The 18,547-nt window shown below is 45.9% G+C and overlaps 1 protein-coding gene across 1 annotated transcript; it reads left to right on the forward strand.

Annotated features, from left to right (window-relative positions):
- Window positions 1-2,754: 2,754 nt before the first annotated feature.
- Window positions 2,755-18,258, forward strand: LOC119273286 (protein FAR1-RELATED SEQUENCE 5-like; the record flags this gene model as incomplete). Its single annotated transcript, XM_037554498.1, has 8 exons — window positions 2,755-3,300; window positions 3,394-3,617; window positions 4,394-5,006; window positions 15,065-15,161; window positions 16,382-16,445; window positions 16,537-16,622; window positions 17,689-17,778; window positions 18,035-18,258. Coding segments are annotated over 8 exons (1,944 nt in total), but the record flags the coding sequence as incomplete, so codon positions are not given.
- Between the last annotated feature and the right edge of the window lie 289 nt (window positions 18,259-18,547).

The raw sequence follows: 18,547 nt of genomic DNA on the forward strand, positions 1-18,547 counted from the left end.
CGAACAACGCCCTCCAAACACGACCAGCTAAAATCAGGTGAATCTCCCGATCTCCCTACTACTTCTCATCCTTCTTCTGGGCAGAAAATTGCAAAATTACCGACAAAGTTGGCAACTAGATCCATCCTACAGGGGTAAAACACTACATAAGTTGTGTGTCTTCACAGTTGCCAAGCAGAATGCACTAGATCCGCCATGTAATACGCTAGAGATAACCGTAAGTTCTCAGTAGATTGATGCACGTAGTTGGTAAATGAATGGATGTGCAGGAATCCATAGAAAGGGAGAGAAAATTGAGAAATTTGGAATAATGGGGGGTGTGAAAATTAATTGCCATTGGTGTCTAACGTCAGTTGCCACCTATCATTGTCGTCAACTACCACCATGTCAACTTATTGCTTGCCATCCTATTGTAGAGGCTGATGTCGTCGAATCAAACGGATAGCTAGCACCCAGATTTTAGAAAAGATAGTGGATGTGCATGTCCTACTAGCCATGATATGTTGGTTGCCTACGCATGAAAATGTGATAACACTGACGTGTTAACTTCTACATGCAAGCAGCAAAATGAAAATTTTTTGTGGATTGTTGATGCCTTCTTGTTCATCCAGTGATTAAGAACACATCGGAAAGAAGCGAGACACGGAAAGAATGAATCACGAAGATGGCGCTGATGCTTGGGGTTCTCAAAGGCCAGAAACGCCCCCTTTGGATGCATCAGAGTACAGTCAGCTCATCTCTGTGGGGCCGTTGCTGCCGCTACTGGAACAGTATGCAGGCGTAGGTATGATGCGTGCTAAACAATGAAGAGAACAGTTGCCATCTTCGCGACGATGAAGATGACATTCTACTTATGTCATGCACTGTCATTTTTTTGCAGGTTCTTATGACCAGAACACTCTTAGGGGGCCCCCGTGGCAAGTTCAGTCACAAGGCGCTAACACTGACAAATGTACGGGCAGCCAACTTCAACTAGCTAGTATGGCTAATCAAGGTAATGCAGAACGAAAAAAGAGCACATACTGCTGTGGACATGAAAAATGAACATGAAAAAAAGATGGCAAAAGGACTCACGAGTTATCACGGGTGAAAAATGCAGAGCCTTCATGCAGCACATGGCATCAGGTAGCACCCATGTACCTGCCATCGACGTCATACACAGGTGAGTCCATAAAAATAGTGAAGTTGCGGATGCTCAGTTAGCACAAGGAGCATAGTTGACAACTACAAATTGCCATGACTGGACATCTACAATTGCCATGGATTAAAAACTACACTTGTCGTCCGTGGACAACTGTTGTTGCCATCCCTGCACACCTGTAGTTGCCATGGAGGAACAGCTGCAGTTGCCATGTCATGGCAACTGCAATTGCCATCTAGGAACTACTGCGGTTGCCATACCGATGCAACTTTAGTTGCCATGCAAGCAAAACTGCAGTTGCCACATAAGGGGCAACTGCAGTTGCCGTGCTAGCACAAACTGCATTTGCCACGAATTGACCAACCACTACTATGCTTACAAGTTATTACGTTGGCGGTGACCCGGCAAACGTCTCCTGGCAAGCTTCACAAATTGCAGGTGGAGCACGTCATTATGGTGTCACAGACCACACAAGATGGTCAAATACAGCACAACAAGGTAAAGGGAAAAATCTGAACCACAAAAAACAGCGCTACATTTGCTATTTGTAGTTATTTGTAGGCAAAACAATTGTTGCCATGTTTGTTGAACAGTAGCTGCCATGACTGGACAGCTACAGCTGCCATAAATGTCCACGCACAGACTCACGGCTTGCTGTCTGAAATGATGTCATGCCAAATCACTCGAAGATGGTGTGATCCGTTGCGATACACATGTTATCCAACACAAAAATCTTACTCTCGTACCTGTTTTTTCCTATTACAGAACCTACAACTACAATGCACAGTGGCGCAGGAACATCTACTACGGGGAGCTCTGAGCGCACGGAAGACGCGTTCCACAAGCCAGCAGACAATCATGCCGCAAACAATTTCGAGTCAGAGTCGGGAATGGCAATCATTCCAGCAATGCCGGCAAGCACCCCTTTGAACACAGGCACTGGCAACACTCAGGTAGATGGGACTGCCGCCGATACTGAAGTGAATGATGAAACTGACGACGACGCACAAGGGGATGAAGATGGTGGGCAATCAGAGATAGTGGTACCTCAGCCACCGTACATTGGGCAGAGATTTGAATCGTTCGAAGCAGCAAAGGAATACTACCAGACATATGCAAAGTTCCATGGATTTGTGGTCAACACCGAGTACCATCGGAAAATTAAGAAAACTAACGAGTACATCAGAGGTGAGATGAGGTGCCACAAGGCACGGAGGAACAAGAAGGGGAAAGGCGATGCGCCTGTCGTTTCGGAACGAAAGAGAGGTATCATTCTCAAGACTGAGTGCCCTGTCCGGTGTAAGCTAAACGTAGATGGAGCACAGTGGGTGGTCAATGAATATTTTGACGAGCACAACCACCAACTCATAAAGAAGTTCGACCTAGTGAAATTTCTGACCGCCCACAGAGGGTTCACCCCCGTCGAAAGGCAATTCGTAAAGTTGCTACATGATTGTAACGTCGGTCCATCAAGAATGGTGCAGATACTATCTCTCATCCACAGCAAAAAGGGGACTCTGAGTAGCATGCCGTACATACCAGCTGACGTCACAAACCTACAGGCCAGGTACCATAGAGAGAGCAAGTTGGCAGACATAGAGGCCACAATTGCCTACTTCGATGAGAAAGCCAAGGAAGATCCAGATTTCTTCTACAGGATAAGGTTGGACGATGAGGACCGTGTTAGGAACATGTATTGTGTGGATGGTGCTGCAAGGAGAGCCTACAAACATTTCCGAGATTGCATGTCATTCGACGCGACGTACCTCACCAATATGTACAAGATGCCATGCGCTCCGTTCATAGGAATAAATAACCACAATCAGTTGTTGCAGTTCGGTTGCGGGCTCGTCCGGAACGAAGACACGGATGGGTACGTTTGGCTGTTCAAGACCTTCTTGGAGTGCATGGATGGACTTGCTCCGATGAACATAATAACGAACCAGGATTTCAGCATGCGTGCAGGCATAGAGCAGGTCTTTCCGTTGGTAGTGCACAGGCACTGCAGGTGGCACATTATAAGGAAGGCTGAGGAGACGCTAGGACCGTTCTTTGCTGACCGTCCAGATCTGCACAAGGAATTCGAGCTGTGGGTGGACCACAGCTTAACGGTGGAGGAGTTTGAAAGGAGCTGGATGGCCATGACTGAAACACATCAAGTCCAAGACAACGAGACTCTTGTAAGCCTGTGGGAGAAGCGAATGTACTGGGTGCCGGCCTACTTCATGCAGTGCTTCTTCCCCTTTTTGCAGACTACACAGCGCAGCGAGGGGTTCAATGCTGTTTTGAAGCGGTACGTCAGCCCTGGCAACTCATTGCTACAGTTTGCCAAGCAGTACACAGCTTTGCAACAAAAAATTCTGGGATCTGAGCTACAGCATGAAGCGAACACTACGCTAAAGCAGCCAAAATTGCTAACGTACTTACCGATGGAGAGGCAAATGAGCAAGATATACACCAACAAGATCTTTAACAAGTAAGTCAGTTGCGTTACAGTCTTATTTGCAGAAAAAGCACCAAGTCAGTATGTGCCTTATAGAGTGCAATGCAGTTGCCATGATTTTGCGGTTGCCATGTTTAATAAAGTATTGTTTGCCATGCTTACTCAGCTGCAGTTGTCATGTTCAATGGAAATTCTGTTTGCCATGCTTACCCGGATGCAGTTTCCATGTTCAATGAAATGCAGTTGCCATGTTAAATGGACTGTACTTCCAGTGGGCATGTTGGTATGCAAATGCCAATATCAACTGAAAAATGTTATGTTGTTGCCATATCTACTGAAAATGCAATTGCCATGTTTACTGAAAATGCAACTGCCATGTTTGCTAAAATGCAGTTGCCATGTTCACTCAACTGTAGTTGCCATGTTTAGTAAAATGCAGTTGCCATGTTTAATAAGATGCATCTGCCATGTTTGTAGAAATGCAGTTGCCATGTTTACTCAACTGTAGATGCCATGTTTAAATAAAAGGGCAGTTACCATGTTTTATGCAATGTGCTTCCCTTGGGGAATGCTGTTGTGGAAAAATGACGATGTCACGTTGAAAATGTACTACAGTTGCCATGTCTAGTGTACTGCATTTGCCATGTATAGCGTACTGCATTTGCCATGTCAACGTACTGTAGTTTCCTTGTTCAATGAATTATGTTTGCCATGTTCAAACAAAATGTGTTTCTATTTCCATGACAACATAAGGGGGTGCAAGAAAAAGAGTGCGCGATAGTTTAACAGAAAACACACAAAATTTGCAGATTCCAGGAAGAAATAAAGCGTGCCAGCATGTTCACGGCTTTCCAGGTGGACGAACCTACGTTCAAGGTGTGTTCTATTTTGGGCATGTCAGATTCGGAACCTGAAGACCCGGACAAAGGAAGGAACTACTTCGTCACAGCCTCGATAGGCGAAGGCGAGTTCTACTGCCAATGCTGCAAGTTCGAACGGGACGGCATTGTGTGCTGTCACATACTAAAAGTAATGGACATGAATGCTATGACACGGATGCCCCGCCATTTCATAAGGCGGCGATGGACTTGGGACGCTGACGACGCGTTGGCGCCGCAGACAACACACGCAGTTCTGGCTATGCATGACGAGAGACCAGAGTCAACCATGGAAGCCGTGAGGCACGTTGTGCTGACAAAGAACTATGCGGAGCTAATTGATGAAGCGTGCAAGAGTGATGACACAGCGAGAGTCGCAGAAAAACACAGGAAGGCACTGAAAAGAGAGCTTGATGAGATCAAGAAGAGGAAAGCCGAGGAAGCCTTACACCGGTTCCCCCGCACATCAAGCGTGCCTTCATCCACGGGGCCATCGTCTGAAACCTCGGAGATAGGATCTAGAACAGCTAGCACACAGACCCAGGTCAGGAACCCACCCCGTTCCATCACAAAGGGTCGTCCAAGATAGATAAGGTACAAGTCGGGATTGGAGATCCAAGCAAAACACAAGAAAACGAAGAAAGGGGCGGGCAATCCATGAGCAAAAATTGGGGCGATGTGGCATGGTCCTTGTGGACATTTTGTTTTGTACCCTAGATGATGAGAATTCTTTTTTAAAACAATTGGGAGAATGACTCTTGAGGGGCATCAGAAGTGCAAGGAAAAATTCATTGAATTGATAAATGCAGTTGTCATGTTATGGGTACTTAATCTGCCATGTTATGTGTAGTTAATCTGCCATGTTATGTGTAGTTAGTCTGCCATGCTATTTTATACTAAACATGCCATGCTATTTTATACTGAATATGCCATGCTATTTTATACTGAATATGCCATGCTAGTTGTAGTGGATCTGCCATTTTAATTGTACTAGATCTACCATCTTAGTTGTGCTGTATCTGCCATGTTAATTATGCTGGAGCTGCCATGTTGTTTGTACTGTATCTGCCATGTTAGCTATACTGAAAATATGCCATGGTATTCCTGATGACTCTGCATGGCATATATTCCCATGACAATACGACGCGGTTTACGGACACGTAGTGTGTTGTGTGCAATGTATGGGAAACAAGTTGCAAAACAGCGTAACATGCATAAACCTCAGCAAAATGTTGTGGCTGCATGATCAACCTACCCATGCTAGCCGGTGCAGTTAGCGATGAAAATGAAGAAGCAAAACAGCCAAAAATGTAAAACGACGATGACTTCCACTACCCATGTCCGATGAACTACATTTGCCATCGTTTTTAAAACATCATAGACGCGTTCGAAGCATCAAACCGGTGCTAGAAACGACGAGACCATTATAATAATAACACCTAAAATAGGTTCACATCCACACGTATATTACAGAAACTATTCAAATGTCGCTCACACACCACCACTACATATTAGCCTACGCGGGGTTGTAGTCACAACATAGCACACAAACATAGTTTTCAACGAGAAACAAGGAGATAATACCTTACATTCCTCGGCAACAGAATGTAAGGTATGCGTCCGGTCTGTAACGCCACGTGATCACTTGTACTTCTTGATGACTTTCTTGACAGCTTCCTCCACAAACTCGCGTGCTCCGGACCGCTTGTTGAAATCGTTATTCGTCAACCAGTTCCATGTGTGGATTTTCCGGAGCTCAAGGATCGTTGCAGCTGTGATAGCGGGGACAATTCTGCCTTCCCACTTTGCAAGGTACTCCAACACATGAAAGCCACGGTCCGTCCTGCATGAGGAAAAGAGTCACGTGACCACGCAAAGATGATAGATGTAACAAAAGATAGACTTCAATTTCAGATCTGACAAACAAAACAGGGATTGGACTGATGTAAATGGCAGATGAAAAGGGAGGAAGAAATTACGTGTTCCCTTGCTTCGCAGTTGCCACAAACTCAGTCGGGAAATGCCTGATCTGGACCTTTGAGTGTTCGTAGTGACGGTGCCATGTCTCTTTGAGGTTCTTAATGAAGAATTCAGCATGCGTGGTGAGGTCTGCATCATCTTCCGAACGGATTGAATCAAGCACCTCAACACGTTGGTTCTTCAGGTCAAGACAGGTCGCATAGTGGTGACCGCACTTGTCGTGTGGGTTATGTGGTGCAAGCTCCTGGAACATGGGGAACATGACCTGCATTTAAAAAGTGAGGAAAATGAGAAGCAGTGTTCACGTATAGAACAACAGAGGGACAAAAAATTAGAATCACGTAGAAAAAATCTGGTTATGGGTGGGGGAAGTTGAAAGAAAGTTGTCGTCCATGTGTGAACAAAAGTATGCCATGTATTTTACTGTCAAGTTGCCACATAGTTTGCGCGGGATGCAAAAATCAATAAGTCAGTGTGCACGGCAGCTGTTGCCACATGAAAACAGCTGCCACGTAAACACAAGTGCAGATGATGGCAAAAAAGCACACCTTGTGAAAAAACAGTGCAGACAGTGAAGGAGTACTCACATATTTCTTCAGTGTGAGCTTGAAATCACCGTGTTGGGCAAAGTTCTTCCTCAGGATTTTGTGGTGGAAGTCACCATCCCATATTTTGCAGGTCACGCTGTAATGCATGATTGTCTTGTCGGCGCACACATCGGTGTGGTTATTGATGTAGTCAATCCCGCATGCAACTATATTCGTCGACATTTCGCCGTTTGGCCTCACGGACTCAGCAAGATCACCAAGGTCGACGTACGTCGCTCCGCATTGAATGACTTTGGTTCTGTCCAAACATGAGTTGTATGAAAACAATATAACATGGAAGAATCATGCCTACTAAGTAAAAAAAATTATGAAAGAACTAAAACAATATAACATAGAAAGTACGAAGGAGGTGAATGGTAAAAAAGGAGCAAAGCAAAATGAGATATTATGGGGTGTGGTCGTTTACGCTTTCAGCTCCTTCATGTGCTTGCCGCTGGACCTCGCATTTCCAAACCGCTTGACGATATCGTACAGCTGGGTCTGTTCCTTAGTGGCCCTGAATTCGGGCTCGTAGTCTTCCGCGGGAGGTGGGTGCACTACCCTCTGCTGCCTCACAGAACCAGGAGTGGCACTCCTAATGGTCTCCTCAGATACCGTGTCTGCAGCCACGTTGGAACTTGATTGCCCTTGCCCTCGTGATGACCTCCTCTGCAATGCTGCCTCCTCAATCATGCGGTAAGTTTCGTCAAGGGACGGTGAAATCTCCTCAGGGGTGGCTTCAATGATAAAAAAATGGCTTACGATACCTAGGAAATCAAAAACAGATGGTTTGTGAGAAGATAGGGTGCATGATGTGAGATGTGGGTACAAAAAGTGGGGCAGTTGCCATGTGTGGTTAACTACAATGGCCATGTCATAGCAACTACAATTGCCATGTAGTTGCCATGTCACAGCAACTACAGTTGCCATGTTGTGTCAACTCCACTTGCCATGTGATTGCCGTGTGAAAGAATGCAACATGGAAAAAAAAATCCAGGTGACATGGTGTGGCAGATCAGTTGCCATGTGTGATGCACTGTGTTTGCCATGTGACAGCAACCATAGTTGCCATGTTGAATCAACTTCAGTTGCCATGTGGTTGCCCAAATGTCAAATGCAGCATGGCAGCAAAACAAAATGTACGTGACATGGTGCATCAAATCTAGTTGCCATGCCATCACATGTCAGTTGCCATCACAAGTGATAACCCCCGAAAAAATATGTTTGGGACAAAAGTCAAACTAGAAAAGATGTATACAAGAAAGATCATAAGGGCATGGCAAGTGTACCTTGCACAATCAGCTCTGCGAACTTGACAGCCTTCCTGCCCTCGACCATTGGCTGCGCCATCATTGCGGGCATGCCTCCTGGGAAAGCAAAGGCAACTGGCATAGGATCTTGCACCAACGGTTGATCTTGACTGATGCCAAGGCTGAAGCTCGGTGGGGTAAAGGCCATTGGGTGCCTCTCATTCCTACTGGCCGGACCACGAATGACTTGCGGGGCAGAATCCAAGGGTGAAAGATCAACAAACATATCTGAATCGGCCGCTACAGAATGATCGGCCTTATTTGCAGGGCGGGGCGTGTTGTCAGCGGTATCAGCCGCAGCTTTCATGACAATCTTCTTGTTTGGGCTGTAGGGGACACCGACATTGACTGGGAGCCTGGAAGTGCGCAGATTTATGCTGGGGATTTCCACTGCGGGTAAAGGCGCAGTCTGATCCGGGTGTTCACCTGCGTCGCTCGTGCCCGGCTTGACACCTGCATCAGTTGTGCTCCGGTCTTCCGGTTTCTCCGTCACATTGCTTTTGGCAGGTGGCGGGAACAGTGTGGACGCAGGAACAAAACCAGACTCGTCTCTCCTGCTCCTGGCTACTGCCGGTGCGTTCGGTATGTATGTTGGTTGCTTGCGGGGGCTACGACGCCTAGGTGGTAGACCAGCACGCGAAACAGTCGCCTTAGCAGTATCTGCACCGTCAGGAGCTGGAGCTGTTGTGCCAGGACTCTTACCTGTAGATGGCATGTCCTTGTGAACTGCCGCCTCGACCACTTCTGTCGTGGACACAGGAGTGCCACCGCGCACGTGCTTGGAATCGGTGTCAGATGAGTGGGAATCTTCCTTGCCTAGGTTCGTCTCGGGAGCGTCCACTTCAACGCTTGCTGATGGGGTGGCATGGCTCACAGCAGCATCCTTCATTGCCAGAAGAGTTGGCAGTATTTCAGCTATCCTGGCAGATACCGACTCGTCACTCCCTGATATACGGATGCCTGTTGTTCTAGCCTGCACATCTGCAGCCGGCGGAGATGGTCGGCCACTTGCATCAGAGTTGGTGGGAGCGGTCAATGGTGCAGCAGTAGTATTGTCGCCTGGTGCCTCATGTACATCTGAGTTGCCCCCTATTGACAACTTTGAATGCAGGCGTTCGAGCGGGTCCTTACTGATATGCTTGGACCCACGCGTAGTAGTCTTCTTCACCCTACAAAAAAACGAAGCACATGAAAAAGGTATTTAAAAATGAAACAAAATTATGTTTGCCTTGGTAGAAATCTTTAAAAAATGTAAAACAGGTGGAAAAGCTGGTAGTTGCCATGTAAGGGGAACGTGAGTTGCCATGTGTCATAATTAGCAGTTGCCATCCAGCAGCAGTTGCCATGTTAGCAACCTTGAATAATGATAAAAATGTCTGATCTGCCATGAATGCAATTTCAAACCTAGGGGTGGGATGAGCTCACAAGCCAACGGTAAAAAGATCGCAGTTGCAAGAGGTACATTAAAGTTACCATTTGGCCTACATTCCACTTGCCATGTGAAAAACAAATAGGAGTTGCCACACGCTTAGAAAGGAAAGAAAGAACCATTTGGTAAAACAGCGGTTGCCACGTGGGGGGGCGATGATAGAAGACAATGTGACAAGCTAAACGAATGCATTGAAAAATCAAGAAAATATAGCGCTATGTCAATGAAAGCGGATGAAAAAACCTACTTCCTGGCTGCCTTCCTCAGGTCTGGCAACACGACAGGATCCCCGGTGTTGGTTGTCGTCGTGCGAGGAGATGTCCTTGTGGAAGTGGTGTCACCAGCAATGGGGGCACCTTTGTTCAACCGAGAAGAAACACGGGTTGGCGTTGGCGCCTGTTTCTTCGTAACTGCTCGTCCACCAGCTGTCGGCTCGCTGCACGTATGAGATGGAGTGAAAAAAAATGTGGCAATTGTCAGTCAGCAATCTCGTTGCCACGTTTGACAGAACACAAGTGCAAAAAAAGAGGATGAGTCTGTTCGAAGAAAATAGACAAAGCAAAAAACTAAGATGAAAGTCGAACCTCTTCCTGGCAGCTACAGGGTCGGTCCTAGACCTCTTGCCAGCAGAACCCTGCCCAACACCCTCTGGAGCCATCCCCCTCTTTGATGGCAAAACCCCCTCGCCTCTCACAGCCGTGTGTTGTTTGACTTTATCCGGTTGGGGGACATCTGTTGCATCCTTGCCCTTGTTACCACCTGCGTGAACTTCAACATGTTCCTCATCATCGGTGTCCTCTTGCACATTATCCATGACATCGTCGTCATCCTTGCTGAGACCAGCGTCTCCACCTAGTTCATCTTGTGTGTCAGCAGGCTCCTGGGAACTGTTGTAGTCATACCGGCCACGGCAACCGGTTGGCCGGTGTGTACGTTCTGGGACAAATGAAGTGAATTGCCTCACAACCGCGTCGCTGTCAGAGCCACTGAGGGACGTCCACCCCTCAACCAACTTCTCGAGCAAGTCGGTCATTCCAGATGCAAACTGCCCTATTAGCTGCTCAACAGGTGCCCTCGCCTGTACACGAAACAAAGAGGCATCAATGACAACCCCGTATTGCAATCACTTGCACGACATCGAAAAATACTCCACGGCAAACCATAGATGTAGATCTTTTGATTACCTCTGCAGGGCAAGACGGAGCTGAGTGCACGTCCATCCACTTTCCAAAGTTTTGAGGCCCCCCAAACACGCTGTAGTCTATAGCATGCTTGGCCATCAGCTGGAGAGAACAAAAAAATAGCTACGATATAAGAGAGAGAATGATGAACACTGACTAGCAGTTCATGTGTTGCAAAAAAGCAGAACTAACCTGCAGTTTTCCATATTTGGTATCAGTTACCCTGTCTGCAGCAAGCACAGCCTTGACAGCATCGATAGTCCACGCAGAAACAGCAAACTTGTGCGTAGGCGGCGGGCCTCCTGTCCCAGTGAAATCCACGATGGACAGATCAAGGCAGTCGACGTACATGAGCTGATGTAAAAAAAATTTAAAAAGAAAGAAAAATCAGTTGCGATCATGGTATTTTGTGAAAAAAACAGGATAATATATGTTCCTACGATCATCAAGTTGAAGTGCATGAAAAAGAGAAAGAAGAAGAAGTTGCCATCTGTATGTGCTAGTTGCCATCATAGTGTGATGGCAGTTGCCATCATAGTATGATGGCAGTTGCCATATTGTCATGATGGCAGTTGCCATCATAGTATGATGGGAGTTGCCATATTGTTATGATGGTAGTTGCCACATAATCAACATGGCAGTTGCCATCTTGTTATGATCAGGTTGCCATGCATGAATAAAAAGGTGTTAAAAAGAGTGTTCACAGAAAGGACCGGTAAAAAAATACCATTAAATGCAGTCGACAACCCTTCTGGTACACCTTGCTTGCGAATGCATCATGCAGGAAGTCAGCAATGAACTTACACCAATTCATGTTCTTCACATCTTTCAGTTTCGCCTGCACCGCACAAAATTCAGGACAACGAGTTGCCGCGTCAGAAATCCAATGGAAAAAACATCAAAAAACACTGGCAGTGACTAGCTTGCACATGACATCGGAGCAAAAAAATTGAAGGAAAAATAATGTAGTAAAGATAGATCATTCACCAGGATGGGGAAGCATTTGTTGCTTGGGCGAAGAGAAGTGGTCGGCGCGAAAACGGCTGAGATGAGGTACATGAGTAGCTTCATCTTGAAAACATCTCCATGCGTCGTCATGGCCTCCAGCGAATCTGCCACTGCAGACGTGTTCGGCATGGATTCCAACCCAGGAAACAAACGGGGGAACAGCGCTTCCTCTATCTCATTGTTGACCTCGTACGGGACTTTGATATGTCCACGAGGCACACCCAAAGTGCAGAACACGGATTCCTCGTTCAGCGATAGTCTTCCATGTCCCGGAATCATGAATTCCCTGGAGGTGGGGTCGTAGATCTCACCAAGCCAATCGCGTACAGGGTTGACAAGGTTTGTGCACCGGACAGCCATCATAGACTGCATACCCATCTCAGCAGTAGCCCCCTTCTGATCATCGCTGAATTTGTTAGTCAACACAGTCAGTCGTTCTTGGGAGGCTCTGTTGCGAATACGTTTCTTATTCTGCAAAAAACAGACATAAAGTGATCAGTTGTTGCCATGTTTTTGCAAAAAAGAGATCAGTTGTTGCCGCGTTTTGCAATGTCAAGAAATTTTAGTTCGTGTCAGACGACTGCAAGCTCAAGGTGTCAACCATTAAAATACAGCAGGAGGAAGGGGGGTGTGTGAACATTTACCTCATCACTCTCTTTTATCTGCCCAGTTGCCCGATTACGCTGTGGTGGATCCATGAAATCATCATCGTCGTTTTGACGATCGCCACGAGCCATTCTGCTGAGATGGGAACAGACCAAATTGTCATGGTGGAAATGTAAATGCAAAGAGGTCAGCAAAAACTTGCCACATGCAAAGCATATGTATGGCATCTGATACATTTGATATGCAAATTCAGTTGCCACATTATGCGGCCAATTTGCCACAGTGTCTTATATGCAGAATGGCAACAGACAGTGTGTTCACACTCTATTTGCCACATGAATATACTATCCAGGTGGCAACAAGCACACTTTATGTGCACAGTAGTTGCCATCCAGTGCAGTTGGCTCCTGAATGTACACTGACTACCGATTGTGGCAACTATCACAGTGTGGTTACTATGATATATCATTCGGGAAAACACTGGCCGCAATGAAAATAGCATGATTGTGGCACCTATCACAGTAATTCAGCAATTTTAGTTGCCACACGGAAAAAGAGCGTGTGTGTGCCAACTATCACAGTACTTCAGCAAATTTAGTTGCCACATGGAAGAGCATGTGTGTGGCAACTATCACAGTCATTGAATGAAAATAGTTGCCATGTGCGAAAGCTTACATGTGGCAACTAACACAGTCATTTCAGTAATTTGTTGCCGCAAGGGGAAACATGTTTGTGGCAACTGTCAAATTTGTTCAGGGAGTTAGTGGTCGCACAAACATGATAGTTAATGTAACTATCAAGTTCGCCTCATACTGCATTTTCAAAACCCAACTAACTAGATCTAGGGTTCAATGGCAACTACCTCGACTTCAAATTCACCCTCAAAATTCTCCCACAAACTGACTGCAAACACAAAATCGAACCAACGCGCATCAAAAACAACCCGGGAGACACCTGCTCAACTCATAGGCAAGACTAGTGCGTGCCTCCGAACAGGCAGAACCACGCCGATGATGCCGCCGCCGCGGCCGCGACGAAACTGACCAGTGCAACCAAAAACGGCTAGCAGACAATTTCGGCGCCGGCGGGAACGCCGACGCATCGACGAATCGCCTGAATCTCTACGAATCTCGATCGAGGAATCGAACAGGGAGGGAAGGGGAGGAAATACAGGAAGGGGTTGCGAGGGTTGTAGCGAGCAGTACCTTCAACCCGCAGGCGCTCCGGCGAAGCCGCTCCGTTCCGGCGAGCACCACCGACGGTCCCGAACACCGTCGATTCTTCCGCCTCCGCCGTCGCCTTCTCCCCTCGCCTTCTCCTTCGATGGTTTGAAATGCGAGTGGGTTCTGCCAGTAACTGCGGTGTGGGTGAGTAAATGGAAGCGTGAGGGAGAGGGGGCAGAGGCGTGCGACGTGTTTGACGTCAACCACGGTCGAAGCGGGGCGTGCGGGCGCATTGCAGTTCCACCGCACGACTCCGATGGCAACCGCTGACCGCGGGGTGGCAACCAACGTGCGGGCGAACCTACTCGCACACCGCACACGCGCCTCGTCCTACGTGGCGCAAAAAACCGCCCGGTTTGTTCCAAGATTCGTGCACAGAGCTGCCAACGGCGATGCTTGCGTGTGGTCGGGGTGGTGAACGCCCACACGTGTGGGCGTTAACATTTCCGATTCTTATTTATGGATGAACTGGATTGCTATGCATTAATAATCATAATATACAGAATCAACCCATGAGAATAACTACAGCACGTGTGACAGAAATTCCCCTCTTAGGAAATCAATTTGCATATTATAATTTATAGTCTTGAGTAGAAACGTATATTAATCCTGCAGGCTGAGGAAGCTTTGTCCAACGGAGTAGTTGGCATTACGTCTTGTTCAGTACGTAGGAAATTGGGAGGTGTACGGATTTAATTATAGGCTTCCTTAATTCTAGCAATTAATAATGTGGCCCGTTCATGCAGGTATATGCACGTGTGGTGCTCCGTGTTTGGACATTGATAACATCACAGAACTCCCTACAGTTCATATATGAAGCATCAAAGAAAAGAAACGTACCATTGATAACATGCATATTCAGACCTGCAAGTTGCGGCTTACAGGAGCATTGAGATGATTATATATGAGCGCAACATGCGTACAGCAATCAATCTAACAATCTGTTTCTGATCTATGATTTGTTAGTTGAACTAGCAAAAGGCCCGTGCGTTGCAACGGGAAAAAAAATACCACACGCTTTTAATTTATAAAAGATGGTCTATAATCTGAGAATTTGTAGCTATGGCTCAAACAAAGATGGGCTTAACCTATAAAAGCGTAGTTTAAGATTCTACAGGTGTTCTATTTCAACACGGCTTGCATGCAGATTTAATCTGTACAAAGAAACGAGCAAGTGATCATGCATTTATTCATGTCATGTTCGGGATGAGGTGTTTTTACGAGTGAGTAAAGAAAAATGAAAAAACAAACGATCTTGTGGTGCACATCGTCCAACAGGTCGACCCCATTTCAGGCGTGGAGGACGATGCGGCACTGCGGCTCATCTTGATGTGGCCAGAACTCGCTGCCTACACGGAGGAGCGGCTCAACAAAGGTTGTGGTGCGCATCGTCTAACAGGCCGATGGTGGCGTGCTGGTAGGCTACTGGGTCGTTTGCTGATGTTGGCACCGCACCTACCGAGAAAAGGTAGAGGATCTACCGCCGCCGGAGATGGTAAACGACACGACATGTTGATGGCCAGAGGCGAGGAAGCGTTGGTGTGGCGATTAACATTGCAGCCTAGATAGTATATTTTAAATTGTTAACAGGTAAAATAACATCATATTCAGATTCTACATATTTTTCTAATCAAATTTCATATATAACATGTTAAATTTAGATTTATAGTTTAGAAGATATGAGTGTTTAAAAAAATATTTGATATGTACTGCACATTTAATGTCAAAAACATTAAGGGGTTTTTCATAAAATAGCATGACGGACTAAGAATACCTATTTTGAGCGGCTCAACAAAGGTTGTGGTGCGCATCGTCTAACAGGACGATGGTGGCGTGCTGGTAGGCTACTGGGTCGATTGCTGATGTTGGCAGGCACCGCACCTACCGAGAAAAGGTAGAGGATCTACCGCCGCCGGAGATGGTAAACGACACGACATGTTGATGGCCAGAGACGAGGAAACGTTGGTGTGGCTATTAACATTGCAGCCTAGATAGTATATTTTAAATTGTTAACAGGTAAAATAACATCATATTTAGATTCTACATATTTTTCTAATCAAATTTCATATATAACATGTTAAATTTGGAGTTATGGTTTAGAAGATATGAGTATTTAAAAAAAATTTGATATGTATTGCGTGTTTAATGTCAAAAATATTAAGGATTTTTTCATAAAATAGCATGACGAACTAAGAATACCTATTTCTTTTATTAGTAGGGGTATAGATTGTTGATCAATCGTGGATGACCATCTGGCAAAGCATGCGCATGCTTACACTCTTTGCCACCAGATGGAGTATTATGAACACCATTGCGCCTGCTGCATGGATCGATTCTCAATTGCCGATGGCAATAGCCCCATGTAGATTCCTTTCTATTTATAGTGCTGCATCCTTTTCACGAATACATCTTTGTGAGAAGCAACTCTGTCAGAAAACACTCAAGACACTGTCGAGGAAAAATGGCTACAGCTTGCTCTGCTCGGGAGAAGAGGTGGCGTCATATCGACCCGGTAAAGTCTCGCCATTGTAATGTTGAGTAGAAGTCAAGAACGACCACAATACATGAGATGAGATTATTATTTGGAAAGTGCAGGGGAGAACATGGTCATGGAGGATATCACGTGCAAACCCATATCCAGCGGCCCGGCCAAGACACGGTGAGGACTTGGCTGGGGTCAAGATACATGACCATTAAATTCGACATATGGTAAGATAATGGGTTACATACTGCACGCACTGGACTTGCAGTTGTGACACAGCCATTGGAACAATTATTCTGCTAGAGGAGTCAGTGCCAAATCTACGTCAGAATAATGTGAGCTTCAGGATTGGAGGTAATTTGTTTTTCTCCCATGCCTACAGGATTTTTGTAGTTGAAGTCCATATGAATAAGAATGCAATCTTCCAACAATTGATTTTTATATTTTATTGATTAGCACCCAATAATTGTACAACCGGGTATCTTTTGAAATACATTTACGAAAAGTTGTACTGGGAGAATTTCGTTTGGCAAAGATATGTTGACACATTTAATTTCGGATGGTTATATAATTGGATGGGTATTTGAGCCATAAAGTGAAGAAGAAAGTTTTCAAACACTCGCAAATCAAGAATATTGAGAGCATCTTATACTTTGAAATGCATATGAAGTTCTTTTAACATCAACAGTTGATGTTGTATTTGTATCTCTAAAAGCAGTAAATTAACAATTGATTGCAATGAGCCGGATAAATGTAGTGATATTTTCTTCATTATTGAATCATATTTTCTTCTAAACGAGCATTTAAAAGGACGGCTCGAAGGCTTTGTCTCTCTGGATTTGCTAACTACAAGCCACTGTGCAGAGTGGTTGTGCATACGTGCGGCAGCAAAATTGTTCTGCTACACGGGTGTATGCGTTCAGGGAAATTCTGTTTGTCCCGGACACTCAGGATTACATAAAAATGTGGTTTCTTCGATATTATTTCAGTTGACAACTGCAATTTCTAGACTTTGACCATGTGATTCCTTAGTCATGTTATATCACAATTGTTAAATCAATTAAAATTTTAGCTATATTGTTGAATTTAGTTAGAGACATTTTATGGTGCATCAACTTAATATGGATCGTTTATTTTTGCTCGTTGTACGGCCGAGATGAGCCAATACTACACCAGATTTCTGGTAGTATATTAAGTAATCAGGGGCATTTTGGGTAGTTCACATTTATCCATCCCCAGGCACGTAATTTACTCATCCCGCATTGTACATTTCCGTCGCCATCGCCGGTCGCCCCATCCAGCCTGCCCTGCGCTGACGCGGTGGCGCCCCCGTCCATGCCTAGCCGGCCGTCATCGGCGGCAAGATGCCCTGCATTTCTTTGTTCCTTTCTTGCCTGCCGGATCTGGAGCTGGTAACTAGCTGCGACTCGAAGGCGAGTCGTCGCCCCGGCCGCATGCCCCGTCGCCGTCACGGCCCTCCCCGCCGCCGACCTCGACGAGTTCGTGGAAGGTACGTGCCCGCTCCACCCTAGTGGAAAAGCTTTATTAGTAGTAGTGGAAGAGCAACGAGATCATGCCATCAGCTGAAAACTGACCATGCCCATGAGGCCATGACAAGGACCTTGTTCAACCCGTCCCAGGCATGACTCGCTAATACTGGAATGCGACGCCATGATATGGCTAGAACTCCATTGAACTCTCGTCTTGACATCATGGCATGTGGCTTCTTTTCCGAAAACGATAGCTAATTAAGTTGCTACATCGAGATGGCGGCGGCCGCGACGCCAGCTGTAACGGCATCAAAATGGCGGGGCACCGGGAGGATTGCAAGCCGCGGTGGGATGGTGGAGCTCTTGAAGGCGGCGGCCTACAGGCACAGTCAGGATGGCTGGGATCCGGGGTTGGCGACCGCAGGCTGCGTCCGGTGATTATTGTCGGCGTTGGGCTGGCTGATATTGGGGACGGTGGCCTGCAGAGGCATCGGCTGTGATTAATTAGAAGAAACATATTTTAATTAATTAGATGAATCGTTATTGTTGAACCTGGGAATGGACAACTCTTCCCTAATAGAAAATCTGATGGACTCATGTTGATTGTTGGATTAACTTAATACTACCCATTATAACGAGTAGTATGATGCACCGTGAAAAGTCTCTTTAGTTATCTCCTATAGAATGTTTACTAACAGGGGGAATCTTCTTATTTTTACGGGTACTAATTTGGACTTCTACTAGATGCATTTTTTCAAATGGAATGTTATATGCATTAATATTTTGGTA

Source organism: Triticum dicoccoides, chromosome 3A, assembly GCF_002162155.2.
Source record: "Triticum dicoccoides isolate Atlit2015 ecotype Zavitan chromosome 3A, WEW_v2.0, whole genome shotgun sequence".
NCBI lineage: Eukaryota > Viridiplantae > Streptophyta > Magnoliopsida > Poales > Poaceae > Triticum > Triticum dicoccoides.